This window comes from Muscardinus avellanarius, assembly GCF_963383645.1.
Source record: "Muscardinus avellanarius genome assembly, chromosome: 12".
NCBI lineage: Eukaryota > Metazoa > Chordata > Mammalia > Rodentia > Gliridae > Muscardinus > Muscardinus avellanarius.
Window position 1 is genome coordinate 85,083,668 of NC_137798.1, and position 20,198 is coordinate 85,103,865.

Sequence of the window (20,198 nt, forward strand, 5' to 3'; positions counted from 1 at the left end):
CACACACACACACACACACACACACACACACACACACACACACACACACTTGGATTGATCAACTGACCTGTAATTCTAAAATTAAGAAATATTACTCTAATTATACACTTAGGTTTCAGCACGCTCATTAGAACTCAGAACATTCACATTCCCAGAGGCTTTAAGATTATAAAAGCACCATCTTAATGAAAATATAACAACTCTGAAAAAATTAGTAAAAGCTTATGAGATTACTTCAATGTCTTAAGAGTTCCAGAAATGTCACTTTATTTCCAATATACTTATTACATAAATTTGAAAAAAATCATCACATACCTTAACAATAACATTGTATTAGATGAAGCACACTCATGCAACTAAATAAATCATTAATTTACGAAAATATTGTTTTTCTTTTACTGACAACATTTGAGTCCAAAAACAACCTATAACACATCACAGGAGAGACAGGATGAGAGGTGGGGAAATAGAGAAATCAAATGATATTAAATGTGGAAAGGAACATTAACAATTTAATTTGCAGATATTGGGAGTGTGGCTTTTCAAAAGCGTAGAATTGTACGCATCACCTAAAATGTTTTAGAGGAGGAATATTTCTATAACTACAGCTAACTGTTATACCTGAGCTTTAAATCCAGGACAGTAGCATTGCAAGGCAAATTATGAAACTATCCTGAACAAAAATTGGATCTGTCTTGAAGCCATTCATCTGACTCCGTAAAGCAGGCTCACACTACTTATGCCAACAGTTGACTCAGCTACAAAAAAGTTAAGATACAACATCAACTGTCAACCGGTGCAGAAACTATATAATACAACTGAAAAGAGAAGGGATCTACTTTGGATATTATAGAGAATTGGGAAAGAGTTTGATCTGGAAAGTTACTACACTGCAATTCTAACTGCCTTGCAAAAGAGCCAAAGAGTAAGTAAATGATCATTTAAACAACTCATCTAGTGCTGGTCAATCCCTAATTTTCAAATTTATATTTAAATAGATTTTACATAATGTGAATTTCTTTAATTCAAAGTATGACTATATATTAAACACTTGAGTGGCACAAAAAAATAAACAAAAGCAGTAGTAATGCTAAAGTTCAGACGAGTTTAAAACAAATCTCAATTCACATATACATCTTTTATCCTCAGTGAAAGCAATAGCAAAATGAAATGAGCAGGAAAGGTCATTTGCTGAATGAATTCTCCACTCATTATAAAAGCTCAATGACATGTACCTCTTCTTCTCCCACATAGATATCACAGCAATAGACAACTGCAACCTGAGGCAGGGATGCTACCAAAAGACCTTTCTCTGTACTTCCAGGATGCTTTATGCAAGTGATGCTGTCTTTCTCCTCTTCAGGCTGAGTTCCTCCAAGACAACAGTCTTTTTCACTTAAGAATGGCAGCAACTAAGAGTGTGCCTCACATACCAGTCAACTGATGAAATTTCTAGAATGTAAATATCCTATTACGCTGCATTCATTCAGTGTTTTTTAAATGTAGTCTCGATGTGTCAAGGATAATTGACCCCACACAACAAGAAAAAAAAAAAAAAAAAGAATCTCTGAACTCTAACTTCTGGTTTTTCTACAAGATTCTTTTTTTTTCTTCCTTTCTGTCCTCGCTAATTATAAAGCTCATTGAAAGTGGTCACCTTGTCAGTAGCAGGGTATTGTAATCATCAGAGCAATATTCCATCACAAAAGCGAGAGCCTTGAAAGTAATAAGAAAAAAATGAGATGCAGAACTAATTTTAAAAACAAAGCCAATGAAATCTGCCAATGAGTTAAGTGTGGCTTCGTGTGTGAGAGAATAAGATGGTTCTTTATAGATATTAACAAGCAAAAGAACACTAAAACCCACTAGAAAATTGATGTTCTTAAACAAAAATGCTGCTATTTTGTGGGTTAGATCCTTTCTCCTACATTAGGCAGATACTTTACACTATTTCTTCAAAGGACAGCAAGAAATTATAATTAATAGTGTGTCAAGAATAAGACTTGACTTAGTAAAATAATACTGCTAGTAGATAAAAAGCTGTGTGATTTGGTAAGCGATAAAACCTGAGTGTGACAGACTTTCTAATCCATAATCTGGTCTGTAGCATCTTACAAAAGTAATTCATAAGGGATAAACAAAAAAATGGAAATTCAAATTTAAACTTTTAACCCCATTTAAGGAAATTGTTCTTGCTCTTGCCTCAGGCATTTTAGAATCCTTTTCAAAGAGAGTACTGAGTACTGCAAAGATCATTAGTAGCATAATCAAGAAGTGTTAGAATATATATTGGATACATTCCTAGAAATTAATATTCAAAGTTAGAAACAAAAATATCTCCTAAGGGGTATTTTATGCATTCATAATTAGGATCATTTTGTAATTATTACATATTTCTCTTAAGATAAATACCTAGAAACAGAAATAAGATTAGGTATTTAAAATCAACTACTTTTGATGCAATTCTACTTCTGAAACAAAATAAGAACAAAGAAACAAACAACTAGAGCTTCAAATTTTTCATTTGAAACAAGTATTCTTTAATTTTGAAAAGAAAGAAGTTATCATTCATGTCAAGACAAATGCTAATAAGCTTGAGGTGTCTATAAAACACTGAAATTTCTTCCTCTCTTCATTTTTATTTTTCTTTTCCCCTTCAAGGATACTTATGCATGCATTTGTTCTTATGAAAGAATATGAAAAAAGTTTAAAAATGAATCTCCAAATAATATGGCTCACATATATAATAAATACTTCCTATTTGCTTTTCTCCTAAAATGTATGGAATATTGTTCAATAAACTTTAAATAAGACCTGACTTAGTAAAATAATATACTGAGTCAAAAAGCACTTAAAATGGCCATAAAAGAAAACCTCAAAACAAACCTGGGTACTCGTTTTATGTTCCCTTTTGGATCAACCAAAGTCAGCAAGGACTCCTTAACTTCAAGCAAAGCACTGAAACAATATAGAGACCTTCTTATGGCCTATCCCCCTTGGTTTTCTAGACCATGGTCAATCACACATAGCCTTCCTTAGCCTAATGCCTAGGCTATGGAGATCATGCACAAACAAATGAAATCAAACTCACAATACAGAAAATTCAGAGTGCTCAACATATGTGCTTCCTCCCCAGGTCCTAGTAGTTACCAACTACTCAGTGAGCTCAACAAGAAATGGCAGGCCTCTCAATCAAATCCAAGTCCAGTGCCAATACGTCTGGGAAACTTGGACTATAGTCCTAATTTCATTTAAAATCCACCTCTGAGACTGCAAACAGTTGGTACGGAAGTCATTTCCAACAAAGGAGAGTATGAAAATGGTTTCCACAGCTGAGTTCTAATTAAGACAGGAAAGACCAGATGTGCTTCTATATACCTTGACCTCATGCCCTTCCCTCTGCCCCAGGGCAAGCATAAGTGCCCCTGTGGCTTCCCACTGTATATGCCCTTCACTTTTGTAACCTCAGATTTTCTCTTAGCATCTGACAGAGGATTTCATACCTGGCAGACACTCTATTGTTTTAGCCCATTCTCTGTGAAAGTCAGGGACCACTTCGGACCTAATGACTACAAGTGATTCAGTTAAAAACACTCTACCAAAGACAACTACAAGATTTATCATTTTACCTTTTATATAATAATTTTATAATTTTTATTGTTGTTTTCAAACTACAGGAACCTGAAATATAACTACTCATAATATCCAATTGTTTAGAATACCTAATTGAAATTTGCTTTCAAATAAATGTATGGTGACTATAGCTTTATTGTACTCATAACTAAAAATATATAAGCTTAAAAATACATTGAATACCAAAAAAAGAGCAGTCTCCAAAAATGTATTTGCTTCTATTTCTCATTAGTCTGGAAAATTTTGAGATCAAAGATTTTTTTTTTTTTTTTTTTTGTGTGTGTGTGTGTGTGTGTGTGTGTGTATGTGTGGTACTGGGGATGGAACCCTTCTACCTCCGGGCCACACTTCCAGACCTATTTTATATTTTTTATTTGGAAACAGGGTCTCTTAAGCCAGCGAGACTAGCTTCAAACCTGCACAATCCTCCTGCCTCCTCCTACCAAGTGTGGGAATTACAAGGGTGCGCCACCATGCCCAGCGAGATCAAAGAATTCTGTCTGCTACCATCACACAGTACTTTGTCAAAACAAGGAATGTAAGACAGGTGTAGTGGTGTGCCCTGGTAATCGCAGTACTTGAGAGGATGAGAGGGGAGGATAGCAAGTTCAAGACCAACCTCAGCACTTAATGAGACTCTATTAGAGACCCCATTTCAAAACAAAACAAAATAAGTGCTAGAGGTGTAGCTTGGAGATAAAATGCATCTGGGATTAATCCCCAAAAATGGAATATAATGTTGTAAAATTAATGAATATTTTATAGAACACACATCTGACAATGATGTATTTTTTCTAATTATCAAAAACCAGACATCTTAAGTAGGTGGTCAAAACAGAACCAATATATAATCATTTTTAGTTGACACACAACACTGTATGTCTTTATTGCGTACAACATAACGTCTTGAAGTATACACATACTTACCTACATACACACACACACTGTGGAATGACTAAATCCAGCTAATTAACAAATGCATTGCCTTACATGGTTACCAATTTTGTGTTGATTCCATTTAACATGCACCTATATTTCCAAAACATAAAATTTTAATATGCTGATTCCTTTTTTTTCTCTAACAGATATGTTTTATGTGGAAATTTTAGGCTTAAAATAGTTTTTGTAACAAAATCACTGACAATTCCCACTTTAAAATGTGTCTTACTAAAAAGTGTATTGTAACTTGTTGAATATAATAACCCTCTAACAAAAAGACAGAAATGTGAGTCATTTTGCTGACAAGGAAAAATTAAAAAGAATTTATGCTAATATCCTGTTCCTACCATGTTTCTACTTAGTGTTGAGCAAACTACTATATTCCTTCAACTGCAGCATCTGCCATCTGAAAATACTGGCATCACTATTAAATTTGCAAATGTAAATTATAATCACCACTTTTTAAATACCCACATTTTGTATAAGAAATATTTTACAGTGTTTTTATCCAACATATCCATAGCTTTAAAATGTTACTAGGTCTTACATTACATGTATTTTCAATACAGTATTTCATGACTAGGAACAAATATACATTTCTGTGAATGCTAATCTATTCAACACTCAAGTTCCCATGTACATCCCACTATAGTCAGATGTTTCACAATTTGTACTCAGAAAGTATCTCCTATGGTTTTTATTAAAGTCCCTCTCATCTTCTTAAAAAGCTAATAGCACAAACTAACTTCGTCTAAAGACAATCAAGAATAGGTATTAAAATAAGCATATATTAATTTAGATAGCCAAACATTTTAGATAACCAACAGAATCTATATAACTGGCTGTAAATGGTTCCTACAAATATTTTGGTTTGATTAGGGGGATTTTTTTTTTTTTTTTTAGAATTAGGGATTAAACCCAGTGGCATTCTACCTCCAGTCTATACCTCCAGATCTTGCTATTTTTAATTCTGAAACAGGGTCTCATTAAGTTACTGACGCTGACCTTGAATCAGCAACCTTCCTGTCTCAGCCTCTCAAGTACTGGGATTACAGATACGTACCACCAGATTCTGATACAATGGAAACAAAAAAATTCGTAACCCTGAATCCTGCTTCCATTTCTACTATCAAAAAGCTATAGTTATAGGAAGAGTCAATTAACACTTTGGGCTGAAACCTTAGCTACAAAGTAAAGTGCTTGGACTTGATAAGCTTAAGGTCTGTTATATTTTACACTGATACCAAATGTTTGGGGGCAATATCACCTTTGCCTCAATAGTCCAATGCTACTCTACAAACTTTGAAACAATGCTTGTTAAATAAAAGCTAGCACACAGATTGGGGGGGCAGAAAAAATGAGGACCTACTGAAGAATCTTCCAACACTACCAAGGCCAGCTAAAGCATATGATATCCATATAACAGCATCTCCTGTGACAGAGACTGCTTCACATGTGGATGTGACTGAGAAAAGTAAATCGAGGATGGCAGGAACCACAGGCTTCTTTGAGGTTTGTAAAAAGAATATTCTCTTAATTCTGATTAGAATATATATCTTTTATACCTATACAATTTCATATTTTTTTTAGCATGCAGTAGCTGAGGCTGTCTGCGAACTGCAATCCTCCAGTCTCAGCCTCCCGAATGCTGAGATTACAAGCATGAGCTACCACGCTTGGCTTCAATTTCATATTTTTATGTGGTTAAAAATGAATGCAATCAGTAAAATTAGTATTTCACAAATATTGGGAAATAAATGTCTTTATTATGACTTTTAAGTGTTGGACTTAAAAAAAAAACCCAAAAATTTTCTATCACTGTCACCATTTTTCTCACTGTTTATAAATATATCTGCATGTCGGGCCTGGTGGCCCACACTTGTAATCCCAGTACTTGGGAGGCTGAGACAGGAGGATGGCAGGTTCCTGCCAGCCTCAGCTACTTAGTGAGGGCCTCCACAACTTAGTAAGAACCTTTTCAACTTAGGGAGACCCTGTTTCAAAATAAAAGATTAAAAAGTAGAGTTGGGGATATGGCTTGGAGGTAGAATGCCCCTGGGTTACATTCCCAGTACAAGGATGAAGAAAGAAAGGAAGGGAAGGAGAGGGAAGGAACTCACACAAAATACTATATTTTTTATAATATGTCCATACTTATAGAACCTAAGGACCAATAGAATGCATGTGTTATAAGTAGAAAAATCTCTATAAACTAATGTTTGCTTAATTTGGGACATAAATTTTGGACATTTTGAAATGATGCAAACATTTCAAAATTAAAATATCTTTAATACATTTACTTGTAGAAGTCTCTACAAAGATAGCCACTATCAGTAAAAAATATGTGTTTGAATATTAAATATTTTTAAAAATTAGATCAGATATAGATCTACATATTTCAGACATTTAAAACCTTTACTATAAGCCTGGCATGGTGGCGCATGCTTGTAATCCCAGCATTTGAAAGGTTGATACAGGAGGATCGCGATTCGTGGCCAGCCTCTGTTACTTCGTAAGTCCCTCCACAACTTAGTGTTAGACCCTGTTTCAAAATAAAGAATAAAAATCAAGCTGGAGATATAGCTCAGAGATAGAATGCCTCTGAATTCAATCCCCAGCACCATACACACAGATTAAAATATTAATACCAATAAGATACTTCTGGAAAAAGAGGAATATTTTCCTATAAAAGTTAAGTAAAAGAATGAATTTTAATGGTACTATAGATAGGAGGAAATTTTCTAATATTTCAGGAGAGCTTTTTCCTGGTAAGAAGGTCATAATAAAGTCCTAAATGCATATATGAAAGCTTTCCATAATACTTGTTCTCTTTGTCATGTAAAACTGAAAAATAACATTTGGTAAACCAAAATCTGATGTTAGAAGAAATACATTTTATTACCACATATCACCACTGGATGCATGAGAAAAATATGCCACATATAGCTATTCTGTGCATATATATTAACAGCAATCTTCTACCGCTGATTAATGCTACCAGCGATGCTAATGGTTTACATGAATTATAATACAGTTTTAACATTGCTTAGCTTATCAGAAAATAATAGTAGGATAAGAAACACAGCCTAAAACAAAGTACACAGCCAAAATAATAGCAAGATTTTTTAAAATAAAAACACGGTGAATGTATTAGTAGCCTTAGAAACATCATGTATTTATGTTGCGATAGGCAAGCAAGAATATTATTTTATTAAGAACACAATAAAAGCTTTCTTTTGATTATAGCAGAGCAAATTATAAATTCCCTTCAATCCATAAAGCAGCATTTATCAAGCTCATTACATTGCATAAACAGTATTTTTAAGTCTACCAGTGATTGAGTTTTCTGCTTTCCTTCATTAAAATATGTTTTTGTTAGGTCTTAATTTTCCCAGTCTACCCACCTTACCCACGTGCATGGCTCCTTGCTCCATCTAATTTAATTATAAATTACCTGCTATGTGTCAGGTTCTATGCCTAATCTTACAGATGGAAAAATGACCAAGATGTGATTCCTCTCCTCTGAATGGCAAGCGAGAAACTATAACACTGCCCACCACCTTCAATATCACTTATTGATGGAACTGCCAGTTCTCTTTACATGGGTGTTTCCTTTATTAACCATCTGTGTCAAATGATTCAACACTGCCTGGCTCTGAAACTCTAATCAGTAGAGTTCTATGGCTTTATGATTAGGTAGACCACAGACGTATTATTACTATCACTATCAGTATCATTATTATCATCATTATTATCACATCATTGGATAAATATTAGGTATTCTATCAGCATCTGATTGGTTGATTGCTTGGGTGAACCATTAATCAGCATCTATTTGAAAACAGCAATAACAAAAGAGCAGCCACTACCATTAGCTAATATATCAGATACCAGATAAGATGCCAAATACTTCATATATATGCTCACATCTACTCCTACAATAACGATGTTACTTTAACAATAACTTATAAAGATTGATTAAAAACTGAGGCATTGCAATTTAGGCAACTAGAGCCACACAACTAAAAAATAATTTAAACTCGACACTTTGCCCACACCTACTATGCTATACTACCTCTAAATCAGATGGTCTTGATCCATACATAGCACAAACTGATAAAATGTTGATTCATAACTATCCATACTAAAGAATGAGTAAGCACAGATAAAGCAATCAAAACTACATAAGAATTGCATGTACAAAAAAATAAATATTAAATAAAATTCAAACTGTACTGTAGGCCCTCCATGTTCATGGGCTTCAAATGCAAGAACTCATTCAAACTCGAATTGATAATAATGAAGAAATATATGTACTGATCAACATATGTAGAATTTTTCTTTTTTATTATTTCCTAAATAATACCATGTAACTATCGATATAGCATGTATATTATGTCTTACTAAGTAGAGATAAATTCAAGTATATGAAAAGATGTTGCATAAGTTACATATAACTATTATACAATTTTTTCTAAGAGATGAGAATCTGCAGATTTTGGTATACTTGGGAGATACTAAAACAAACCCCCCACAGGATAAAGAAATAATTCTTGTGTAAGTGTGTGTTTGTGTGTGTGTGTGTGTGTGTGTGTGTGTGTACATATGCATGTGAATGTGTGTATCTTTGAAATTGTACACTATTCTAAGAGTACAGAGAACTTTTTTCCCCCCTCTGTGCCAGAACACATTGTCAGGACTTTACTATAGGCTAAAACTTCCTAATCTAAAAATCTAAATCCAAAACACTCCAAAATTCAAAAATTTTGAGTGCATAAAGATGCCACAGTTAAAAGTTCTATACCTGACCTCAGGTGATAGGTCACTGTCAAAATTCAAGCATGCTAAAAATGTGTAAAAGTCTTTTGGGGATATGTATATAAGATACATGAAATATAAATGAATTTTGTGTTTAGACCTCGGTCCCATTCTCGATATATCTCATTATATATATGCAAATCTCCAAAACCTGAAACTCTTGTGACCCTAAAAATTTCAGAAAAGGGACACAACATGTGAATAGTTTTGACAACTGAAAGAGTCCATCGCCACACTCTTCCTTATCTGTATCCTATCCTCAGAATCTAGCACAATGTTGGCCATATAATAGACACTTCATACACAACAGTCTAGTATAATTATTACTCTTCACACTCTGTTCCAAGGTAAATGAACATCATAAATAGGATCAGTAAAAAAGCAATTAAGTAAAGAAAGGTAAACTTTATATTTTCAACAACTCAAAAGTTTCAGCACTCTTTCTTAAATGCAGATAATATAAAACATTTAAGCACAATCCTCTGGCTAATATTTTAATTATGGAAAAGTTGGAGAATTTAGCGTCATCTCCATAGCAACTAGGCCTCAGCAACAAATACATTAAATATGTATGAACAGCAGCAAAAAAAAATTAAATCAAAGCAAAACATGACATAAGAACTAAATTACAGAAGCTGTCAGAACTATAGGCTGAAATTTAGCAACCTAAACACATTAAATCATAAATTCCAAACTAACTTATCTCCTTGGTTTTAACAATTTCCAGAGTTAATATGCACATATAAATATACATATGCACAAACTAGTGAAACTACAAAAAAAAAAAGAAAAGAGGAAAGATGCAGCAAGGATAAAGAAAGTTTCTTCCTAAAAGTTAATGAATAGTTTTATGACAGCTCACCTAGTGGCAGGTTCTTCTTCATAGATTTCAGTAACCCTCAATAAGAATAGCAATTATCTGGACCGTGTGTATTCTACTTTGCCCATTATCTGCAAGTTCATGATCATTTTAACATGTGACTTCTGTCCCACTCCACTGCGAATTTGATTTAGAAGTTGGTGGAAAAAACAGGAAGCAAATTTATATACTCTGTTTTCTATTCTTAGTTATTTCTTATAACAAGAAACCCTCAAAAATAGTGACTTCTAAGTCAGGTGTGGTGCCGCACGCTTGTAATCCCAGCATTTGTGAGGCTGAAAAGGATCGATTACAGGTTCGAGGACAGCCTCAGCTACTTAATGAGACCCTCCACAATTTATTGAGACCCTGTTTCAAAATAAATAATAAAAAGTAGGGTTAGAGATGTTGCTTAGAGGTAGGATGCCCCTGAGTTCCATCCCCAGTACCACAACAAATTAATTAATTAATTAATTAATATTTCTAAGAATCCTTACTATTTTACCCAACATGCCATAAATGTTAGTCACCCAAAATAAACTTATAGACTGACTGAAGGAAAATGAAGACCCTAGTAAAGATATACCAAAGTTATATTCTATTTAACCTTCACCTTCCACAATTATACAAATGAGACTGGTATGAATGTGAAAATTACTATGAGCCGGGTGTGGTGGCGCAGGCTTGTAACCCCAGCATTCGGGAGGCTGAGACCAAAGGATCACAGTTCGCGGACAGCCTCAGCTACTTAGTGAGGCCCTCTACAACTTAGTGAGACCCTGTTTCAAAATAAAGAATTAAAAATAGGGCAGGGGGTGTAACTTGGAGGTGGAATGCCCATGGGTTCCATCCCCAGACCCGCAAAAAAAAAAAAAAAAAAAAAAAAATTACTATGAGTAATAGTGAGGGCTTAACCAATATTTTATCTTGAACATTTTATCATTTATCATTTTATCATTTATCATTTTATCTTGATTTTTTCAGAGATCAATGCAACCAGCTACTGACTGAACGTTTGTGCTTCCCCAAAATGCATATGATAAAACATAATCCTCAGTATCTTGGTATTTGGAAGTAGGACTTTGGGGACATAATTAGTTCATGAGGGTGGAGCCCTCAGGAGGATTAATTCCCTTATAAAAGAGAATCCGGAAGGGTCTATCACTTCTGCAATGTGAGGATACAGAGAAAAGGCGCCATCTATAAGCCAGGACATTCACCACCAGAAACTGGACCTCCCAGACTTTCAGCCTCCCAAACTGTGAGAAACTTCTGTTGTTTTTAAGCCAATCAGTCAATAATATTTTGTTATAGCATCGCAAAGAGTAAACATATGTAAATCAGTTGGGATAAATACCAGACATACATTTAGTACTCAATAAATCATTAACTCTTTTCTACCTTCCTAACTTGCCTCTAAATTCTTAAGACACAGGAAGAAATTTAAATTTAAACATCTTAGAAGGTAGTCGGCTGAATGAAAGAGAAAAAAAAAGTCACAGCATTCTAACAAACTTCCCATTTCTTTTTTTTTTTTTTTTTTTTTTTTTTTTTTTGCGGTATTGGGATGCATTCTACCTCTGAACTACACCCCCAACGCCTTTTTTTATTCCTTATTTTGAAACAGGGTCTCACTGAGCTGTAAAGGGCCTCACTAAGTAGCAGCTGAGGCTGGCTGTGAACCACGATCCTCCTTTCTCAGCCTCCCAAATGTTAGATTACAAGCATGCACCACCATACCTGGCTACAAACTTCCCATTTCTTTTCTGGCACAAAGAGTACTTGCTTATGAAAGACTCGATCACCATTTATTAATATAGGATATAATGGTACAATTGAGAAGAAATTAAAATAGTCACTTTATTAGAAACTGTTTATATTTTTACCTTCTCTTCTAGTTGCTCTTTCAGACACTGATACTTGAGCTTCAGCTTTTTGTTCTCATTTTCAGTCTGCGTTAATTCCTCTGTCAGCCTGTCGCACTGTGACTTCAACTTCTCCAGCTGACAGCGATGGACTTTCGCCATATTCTTATCTTCTAAGCTTTCTGCCTGAGGAGAAAAGAGAAAGCACACTGGCTAGATCCAGATTTTACCAAACAACTAACATATTTCATGAGCGGAAAAATACTTCAAGATTTTAGATCTCTCGAAGCATTCATAAAGACGTTAAACACAGAGGACGTTATTGAGTTCGTTCAATTATTCATCAGCATGTGCTAAGCATGTACTGAGTGACGGGTTCTGTGCTCACAATAACAGACATCAATAGTACAAGTGACAGAGGCAATAGTCAATTGACAACTAGAAATCCGAAGTGCTTGATAAAAGATGGAGGCTGGGTGTCTTGCAACCAAAGGAAGGGACACCAACTGCTGAGAGGAGGAGGAGTTATTAGAGGAAAATATCCAAAAAGCCGAATCCTATGGCAGATCAGTTTACACCTCTGCCTGATCTGTTTCCTTTTCTATAAAAGGAGCTTAGCGTATCTGTTCTTCCAGACTCTTGGGTTTTAGGAGAAAATTGTGCACTTTTTGTATACAAAATGCAATTATTGATATAACTCATAAAATTGGAAAGATTATAAATTATAACAGCTGAGAAACTAAAACTTAAAAGAGTTTATTTCAGCATCAATAGTGTAATAAAGTACCTTTTTATTCATCTGTATTTGGATATAATCAGATCAGCTTTAAAAAAATAAATATTAGAAATAATCCATTTGTACATGAGATTCAATTAAGAGTTTTATAATAACAACAGCGATACAAACACTATGCGTCACCTACTGTTCTAAGACATATTATTAACAGTTTCTCTTCATTTCATCCATACAACCTAACAGGGAGGCACTAATACTGCCTTTTGCCTCCTGTTTAGGACCCGAAGCAGAGAAAAGCAAGTAACTTGCCCATGATAGGGAGTAGGGAGTAGGGAGGACCAAGTATTTGAAGCCAGGAATTCTTTCTAAATTCTGATCTCAGCCACTCCATCACTGTCTCTCAAAAGATTCACTATCACAAGGCTTTCCCAGAATGCAGCACTGAGTGCTACCTGCACACCTATACGTTCCTGACAGGACGACTACACATCATCTAGTTGAAATACGTCTCGATGCATCTTCTTTTGTTTCTATTAGTTTATTATAGTTGTTTAGGTATATAAAAATGCAATCGTTGGAAACAATTTCCTAAAAATATAAAAGAAATTCTGTGCGTTTTAGACAGTCTCTATTTTGTTTACTCTACAAAATTAATCTAAGACCTGCTGCCACTTAGAATTAACAAAGGAATTGATTTTTTTATGAGCAATCCTGTATTCACAGTTCAAAAATAAATTTACAAAGTAAAGTCCCTCATCAGGAAAATTGCTCAATTAGGATTTTAAGTTTCAGCAGAGTGCTTCTACTTTTCTTTATTTCCTACAGAAAGCATAGGTAAATCAGGAAATGTCTCCAGCAGACAAGTGACAGGATATAGCCAGCACACAGCGATGCTCAGAAGCAAATGTGCCCACCGATTGCCAACTTCACCCCATCCAGTGACGTCCCACTGGAAATCAGCCCAGACGGAGATATTTACACCACAGTACTTGGCAAATTATACGAGTCCGTTTTTTCTACATAGGGAGTCTGCTTCTAAATATTTGTCAGCATACCAATTCCTAACTTAGCTAAAAACCAACCTATTATTGTAGTTTCTTATTACATTTACCTTTTATTTTAGGGTTTACAAGGTAATTATGTGTTCACAGCAACGCAGTGATGTAGAAGAATTTTACTCTTCCCTTTTTGTTGATAAAGCATAAAAAGCGAAGCAACTTAGCCAAGACGAGTGGCAAAAATATAGAACTCCACTTAGGCACCTTTCAGTTCCAATAAAAGACTACAAAATAATATTGTTGCAATTACAATAAGATGATGTCCTGAAAATGCTAATAGCAATTACAGCACATCAGTAAAATACTTTAAATTTAAATCTAAAAACTAGATATGATAAAGGTAAATCTAGAGTGAGGGGGGAAATGCAGTTAGTTTATACAGAGAAAAATATCGATGATATATGAGACATTTGGACTGATAAAGTAATAAATTATTTACGATAATTTTTGAAAGACACAAAAATACACCTATGTGTCCAAAACCTGATGGCACAAAATCAGTATACTAGGTCAATGAGGTTTGCTATTAAACTTATAAGTAAAAGTATGAGATTACATTAATAAAATATCATAAAGTGTGGACTGTTCCATAAGAGTAACTTATTTGGTTTAAAAGGAAACTACCAGATGCCCATGATCTCTGGTCCTCCTTTTAACTCTGTGCTACTCCTGTACCACAAGTCAGGGAACAGCACAACACCCATCTCGGTTCTGTCTTTCAAAACAAACCAAAAACAAAAAACTACAAATTTTAGAAGATCCACAGCATATTTATAAATTATAAATTCTTTAGCCAAGAAATTCTTAAAATTTTTTATAATCTTACTACAAATAATTCAAAGCATTTTTTAAAGAAAGGATGAGAAAATAAATTTTCCCATGTCACATGGAGAAATACTACAGAGCTCAGAGCACATCAGGAGCACATTCTCTGATTTTCGGCTTTGTAAATATCTCAAGCCAACATGCATTGGGGATCTCACTGTGTATGGGGAACAGCAGCCCGGACACCAAAAGAGGATACATAAATGGCAAAGACCTGATGACTGTCTGTCGGGAGAATAAAGGACACCCATCAAACCAAAAGATAAGGCAGGCTCAACATGCTGTACCAGGAACCAACAGAGAGCTACAGGAGATTGAGAGATTTATCCCAAGCTCAGTTGAGAATGGCTCCAACTTCAATGGATCCATTACAGAGGCACAGAAGGATTATACAAAATGCGTCCTCCTCCGGATCAGGGGAAACGGCGATCCCAATGGGGAGCAAGCAGAGAAAAGACTGTGTGGAGAACTGTTGGATGTTTTGTGAAGAGTGTTGGGGAGTACAAAATGAAATCAATGTGCGCAGATAAGATGCGGCCACAGAAAAGAGGGCTATCTAGAGCTGAGATTTTGTTCCAGAGATAGTAAATAACTCACGAAGGTTCTGAACAAGCAAAGACCCATTCAGACACATTTGGGGAATGGAAATCAGGTGGTATCTGAAGGCTGGAAAGGAAGAGGTGGGAGTGGAAAGAGGAAGTAGGCAGAAGGAGAGGCTACTGAAAGTCTGTCAAGGTAGTCCAAATTAACAGCTCACTTTTTTTTTTTTTTTTGGTGTTTCTTTGGATTGAACCCAAGGCCATTCTACTTCTGAGCTTTGAAACAGTGTCTTACAAAGTTGCTAAGGGCCTCTCTCTATTGCTGAGGCTGGCCTCAAACCTGCTACCCTCCTGTCTCAGCTTCCTAAGTCCTTGGATTACAGGTGTGCACCATCACTCTCGGCTCCACATCCTTTTTTCACTCCACATTCACTTTCACTGTATACTTAGCACACTCACCCTTGTCCAGCAGGCTGTACTTCAATAATTTATCTGTTAAGAAAGTATATCTGAATGTAAGAATGATGTTCTTATAAAGATGATCCTGAACCTGCTCTAAGTTAATAAATAATTACCAACTCTTGATTCGTGACTTGTAGGCAATCATACTAACTAAATAACAATGGTAAAGCATCCTTAGCTATGAGAAGGAAAAGAGGATCTAGTTTCAATGACATTCAAGAAAACGACAAGCTCCTTGAAAAGAATGCTTTCTCATGGCCACAGCCAGTGTGACCAACCAATCACCACACACTCCTCAGGCAAAATCCCTGCCTTCCCTCGAGATGCACACTATTCCTGGTCTGGGACCTCTCTTCCTTGCTGGCAACCGCTGACGGATCACTCATTCTCTTCATTGATGGTTTTGGTACGTGGCCAATTGATCTTTTCACAACAGCACCATAAATACACCAACTCCACCAGCGAGCTAATTTAGTTCAACCTGTTCTATTCCAAGTATACTCAACGGTAGGACAGTGCTGATGGTATAGTGGTGAGCAGAGCTGCTTTTCAAATACCACAATGGCGACTCAATGAACGACCACATGTTGGTTCTGAATTCTGAATGTGCACTCTAATATAAGAACTTCTGACTGAGAAAACAAAACAATGTATAGCCACAGGCTTGGGTCTCTCAACTCTCTCATGCCTCTGCCAATGACATTATCCTGCAGCCACAGAGCAGAACTGTACACCCTCCCACATTGGTCTTATGCAGCTTATCAAAGTCTTTACAGCAGCTTTTGTTCTTCAGTATTCATAAATTTCTTACTACTGCTTCTCTACTTCAGAGAGAAGAAAGGAGCCATCGGTCTCATCCACTCCCCAGGACCAGCTCTGTCAATGTCCTCAACCTTCCTGGTTCCCTCCAAAAGCTTTAGAGGAGGAGAGGCCTCATCTCCTGTTGAATGCTTTATATTTTATTTTTGATCCAACCTCCCCCCCAACACCTCCTCAAGAGGCTTTTCCATCAACGACTGCCAAATGGAAGGAACGTGTTCTTACTTATTCTAGCTCATCTGCTACATTTAATACTCTTGATTAAATTTTTCTTAAAATGTCCTACCCAGGCTTCCAAGACACCAGGCTTCTTCTGATTCTCCTCTCCCATATAGGTTTTTGCTCTTATTTTCCGGAACATTCTCAATTCTTTCCTTAAAGATTGGAATTCTAGATGTTCATACTCTACTTTCTGCGTAATCCTCCAAATCCTATGATTTCTACTACCACCTATATGTTACTAACTACCAAATCTTTCACTCCGATTTCAAATTCTTCAATTCCTGAGTTATTATGTACTACATTGTTATACTTAGATTTTTCCAATCTAGCTCAACATATTAAAGAACTAGATTCAGAAATGATGATACTGTTAAATGACTAACACATACGAAGTTCTTATATGAGTGACTGACAAAAAATATTGGAAATAAATGTTAGCTAGTCAGAGTATTATTGATATAATCAATCAACATGTGATATATTCTGTATTTCCTTTAAAATCAATTCTTCATATGCCTAATCCTACTTTTGCTTACATCCTTATCAACTCTGAAAGGGGATTATTCCACCATATTTAATCAATATTAAGAGATATATTTTTACATTTTACTATCTCTGACATAGGATGCTGTCTTACAGTTGACAGCATGTCACAGTATCATTGAAAGAAGGAAATGTTTTGCTTTTTATGCTTTTTAATTGGGGGGTGGAGGGTTAGTACCATATAACAATGACGCACCTTACAACTGAGGGTATCTTAAGTTCAGTGAAATACAGTAAAGGTCTCGTAACTACTCTTTCAGCTTCCATTGTGATATGGTCTACCATATCTAATGACCCCCAAGTCCACTGTTACCATAAGGTATACAGGCCTGGAAAAGGACCCATAAAGTTGGTACAGTGTTCTACAAATGTCAGCTATTTCAATATAATTTCATCTTGCATTTTAAGTATTTTAAAGTACTAGGTTCATTTCAAAGACTTTCAAAAATGTCTTAAAATACTAACATTTATCCATTCATTCAACTATTTAACAGATATTTACAAAGTTCCAGAAACTGAAGCATTAGACTGGAAACATTTCTCCAATGGCAAGATCATGATTAGGTATTTATCTAGGCAATTTTGATTTGGAACAGAAAGGGTAAATCTGAAGCCTTGGGCTTACACAGTCCATAAGCTGATCCACTTTAGTTACCATACTAATAAGGACTATGGTTAGAGCTTCTGTGGCCTTGACAAGTCTTGGCCTTTTATATTTTAGGAGGTCATAAATGTTGAATGAGGGCACATTTCAGGTCCACGACTTACTGCCACCTCTACCTTTCCTGAATTCCCCAAATAGCTAAGTATTCTTTTTAAAGGGCTTCAATGCTCTGAAATAGGTGTGCCCCAGTGGCTGCTATAACTCGCTTCCACCTGGCTGAAGAGGCATGAATAAACCTCTTTATTGTTGGTTTTATCTTCCCCTCAGTACTTGAGAATACAGAATGATCTCAAAAGTTTACGCTTTATTAACTTCATGAGACACCAGAAAAACTCCTTTAGTATTACCAAGATAATTCAGCACAGGTACCTTCAGTGTCCTAATATGATTCTCAGCTTCACTCTTTTCTTTTTTAAAGTGCTTCATCAGCTCCTGGATATTCTGTTCGTGTTTTGTTTTCACGCTCTGCAATGAGGATGTGAGATCTTCCAGCTCCCTCTTGTGAACATCTCGTTCTAGCTTTAACTGTGTGATGACAGTAGCTGTTTCTTCGTCCCTGGATTTGGCCTGGGCTGTGAGGTCAGAAAGATCCTTCAGCACTGCTTTCTTGGCCCTTTCTTCTTCAGCCAGCTTATTAGCAAGATCTGCCCGGATGGCACTCAAGTCCTTGATGGACTCTTGCATCTCAAGAAGTTTAGCCTTGTCCTCGGCCTGGCTCTTCCTGAGCTCTACGATTTCTTCCTCCAGGTGAGCTTTCTCAGCTTTCATCTGGCTGTGAATCTTACTCTGCTTTTTCACTTCACTTTCTAGTCTATGAATGGTATCCAAGGAATTCTTGACTTCCAGTTCAAGGTCAGCTTGATGAGACTTCACATCACTTAGTTTCTTCTCCTTACAGTGAAGCTCCTCTTCTTGAAGGGCACGCTTAGTTAGGACGTCATTCAATTCCTTTCTGAGATTCTCTATCTGTTGTAATGCTGCATAAAGCTGGTTTTTCAAGTCATCCTTTTCTTTTAGCATCTAATGGGTTAAGAACATTAAAAAAAAAAAATTACTGTAATATTCACCACAGACTCTGCCGGGTAGCAAAATAAAGTTTAATTCACAAAAAAATCATCAAAGAATACTTTGTGATTTTTTTTTTCATTTCTCTCATGGAAAGTACTTTTAGGCCAGAAAAAGGGAAAGTTATATAATTGCTCTAAAGTAGTACCACATTGAAACATGCATTTTAGATTTTCACCACAAAAATAGATCACTCCATGATCATATTTAAATATAAGATAAAATTGAATATATAATGGGGAATTTAAAAAATCATATTATAATTTATTACAGGTTGAAATAATAAAGTACTACTAAAAATAACAATGATGTACATTATACTTTTTAAAAGGAAAAAGCTTATAACCACGTGAAAAATCATATAGGATTCTGTATAGATACAATCTAAGAAAAGTTATGACAACAGCTATTATAAATAAAATAATGCTAATATTGACAAGACAAGAAACACATCGATACACAACTGAGAGTCTTGAGGCTCACAAATGCAGAAATGAAATTATTTAAAATTATGATACTTTAGTACCAATGCCTTCATATATGGACATAGCATTATTTGAACTGTTTCCTTCACCAATTCTCCTTGTTCTCCCTTCCCACCTGCCTCTCCCAGCTCTTTTTCACTATTGTACTGGTGTACCCATTGGTCTAAAGTCTCTTTTCTTTGCTATTTTCTCTCTAGTTTCAACACAGGAAAGAAAACATACATCCCTTGACTTTATAAGTCTGGCTGGTCTCTCTTAGAATAATAGTCTCTGCTTTCATTCATTTTCTTGCAAAGGACATAACTTTGTTCTTTATGACTGAGTAAAATTCCACTGTGTCTATATACAAATTTTTTGTCCATTCATCTGTTGACAGGCACCTAAGCTGGTTCCATAGTTTAGATATTGTTGATTGTGCTGCTAAATCACTAGCATATACAGGAGGAAACAGAGAGCACCGTGTGTGATACAGGGGAAAACACACCAAATGCTGTGTGAATGTGTGCTTGAACCACTTTGAACCTTACTATGATACAAATCTACAACACACCAATAAAAGTATTTTTAAAAGGATTAGGATAGGTTGGGAAGGTGCTTAAGAAAAAAGTTGATGGATTGCATATTTGCCACCCTCTGTCAGCTTTGCTAGATGGTTAGGGATCTAGC

The 20,198-nt window shown here is 35.5% G+C and overlaps 1 protein-coding gene across 2 annotated transcripts in view; it reads right to left on the bottom strand.

The window, feature by feature from the left end:
- CEP128 (centrosomal protein 128) overlaps nt 1-20,198 on the bottom strand; it is a gene marked incomplete at both ends in the record, with an annotated part of 425,269 nt that overhangs the window by 253,500 nt on the left and 151,571 nt on the right. For both annotated transcript variants that reach the window (XM_080707841.1, XM_080707842.1), the window contains 2 exons: nt 12,136-12,300; nt 18,352-19,002. In XM_080707841.1, coding sequence (XP_080563967.1) covers nt 12,136-12,300; nt 18,352-19,002 — 816 coding nt within the window. The remainder of the gene's footprint in view (nt 1-12,135; nt 12,301-18,351; nt 19,003-20,198) is intronic.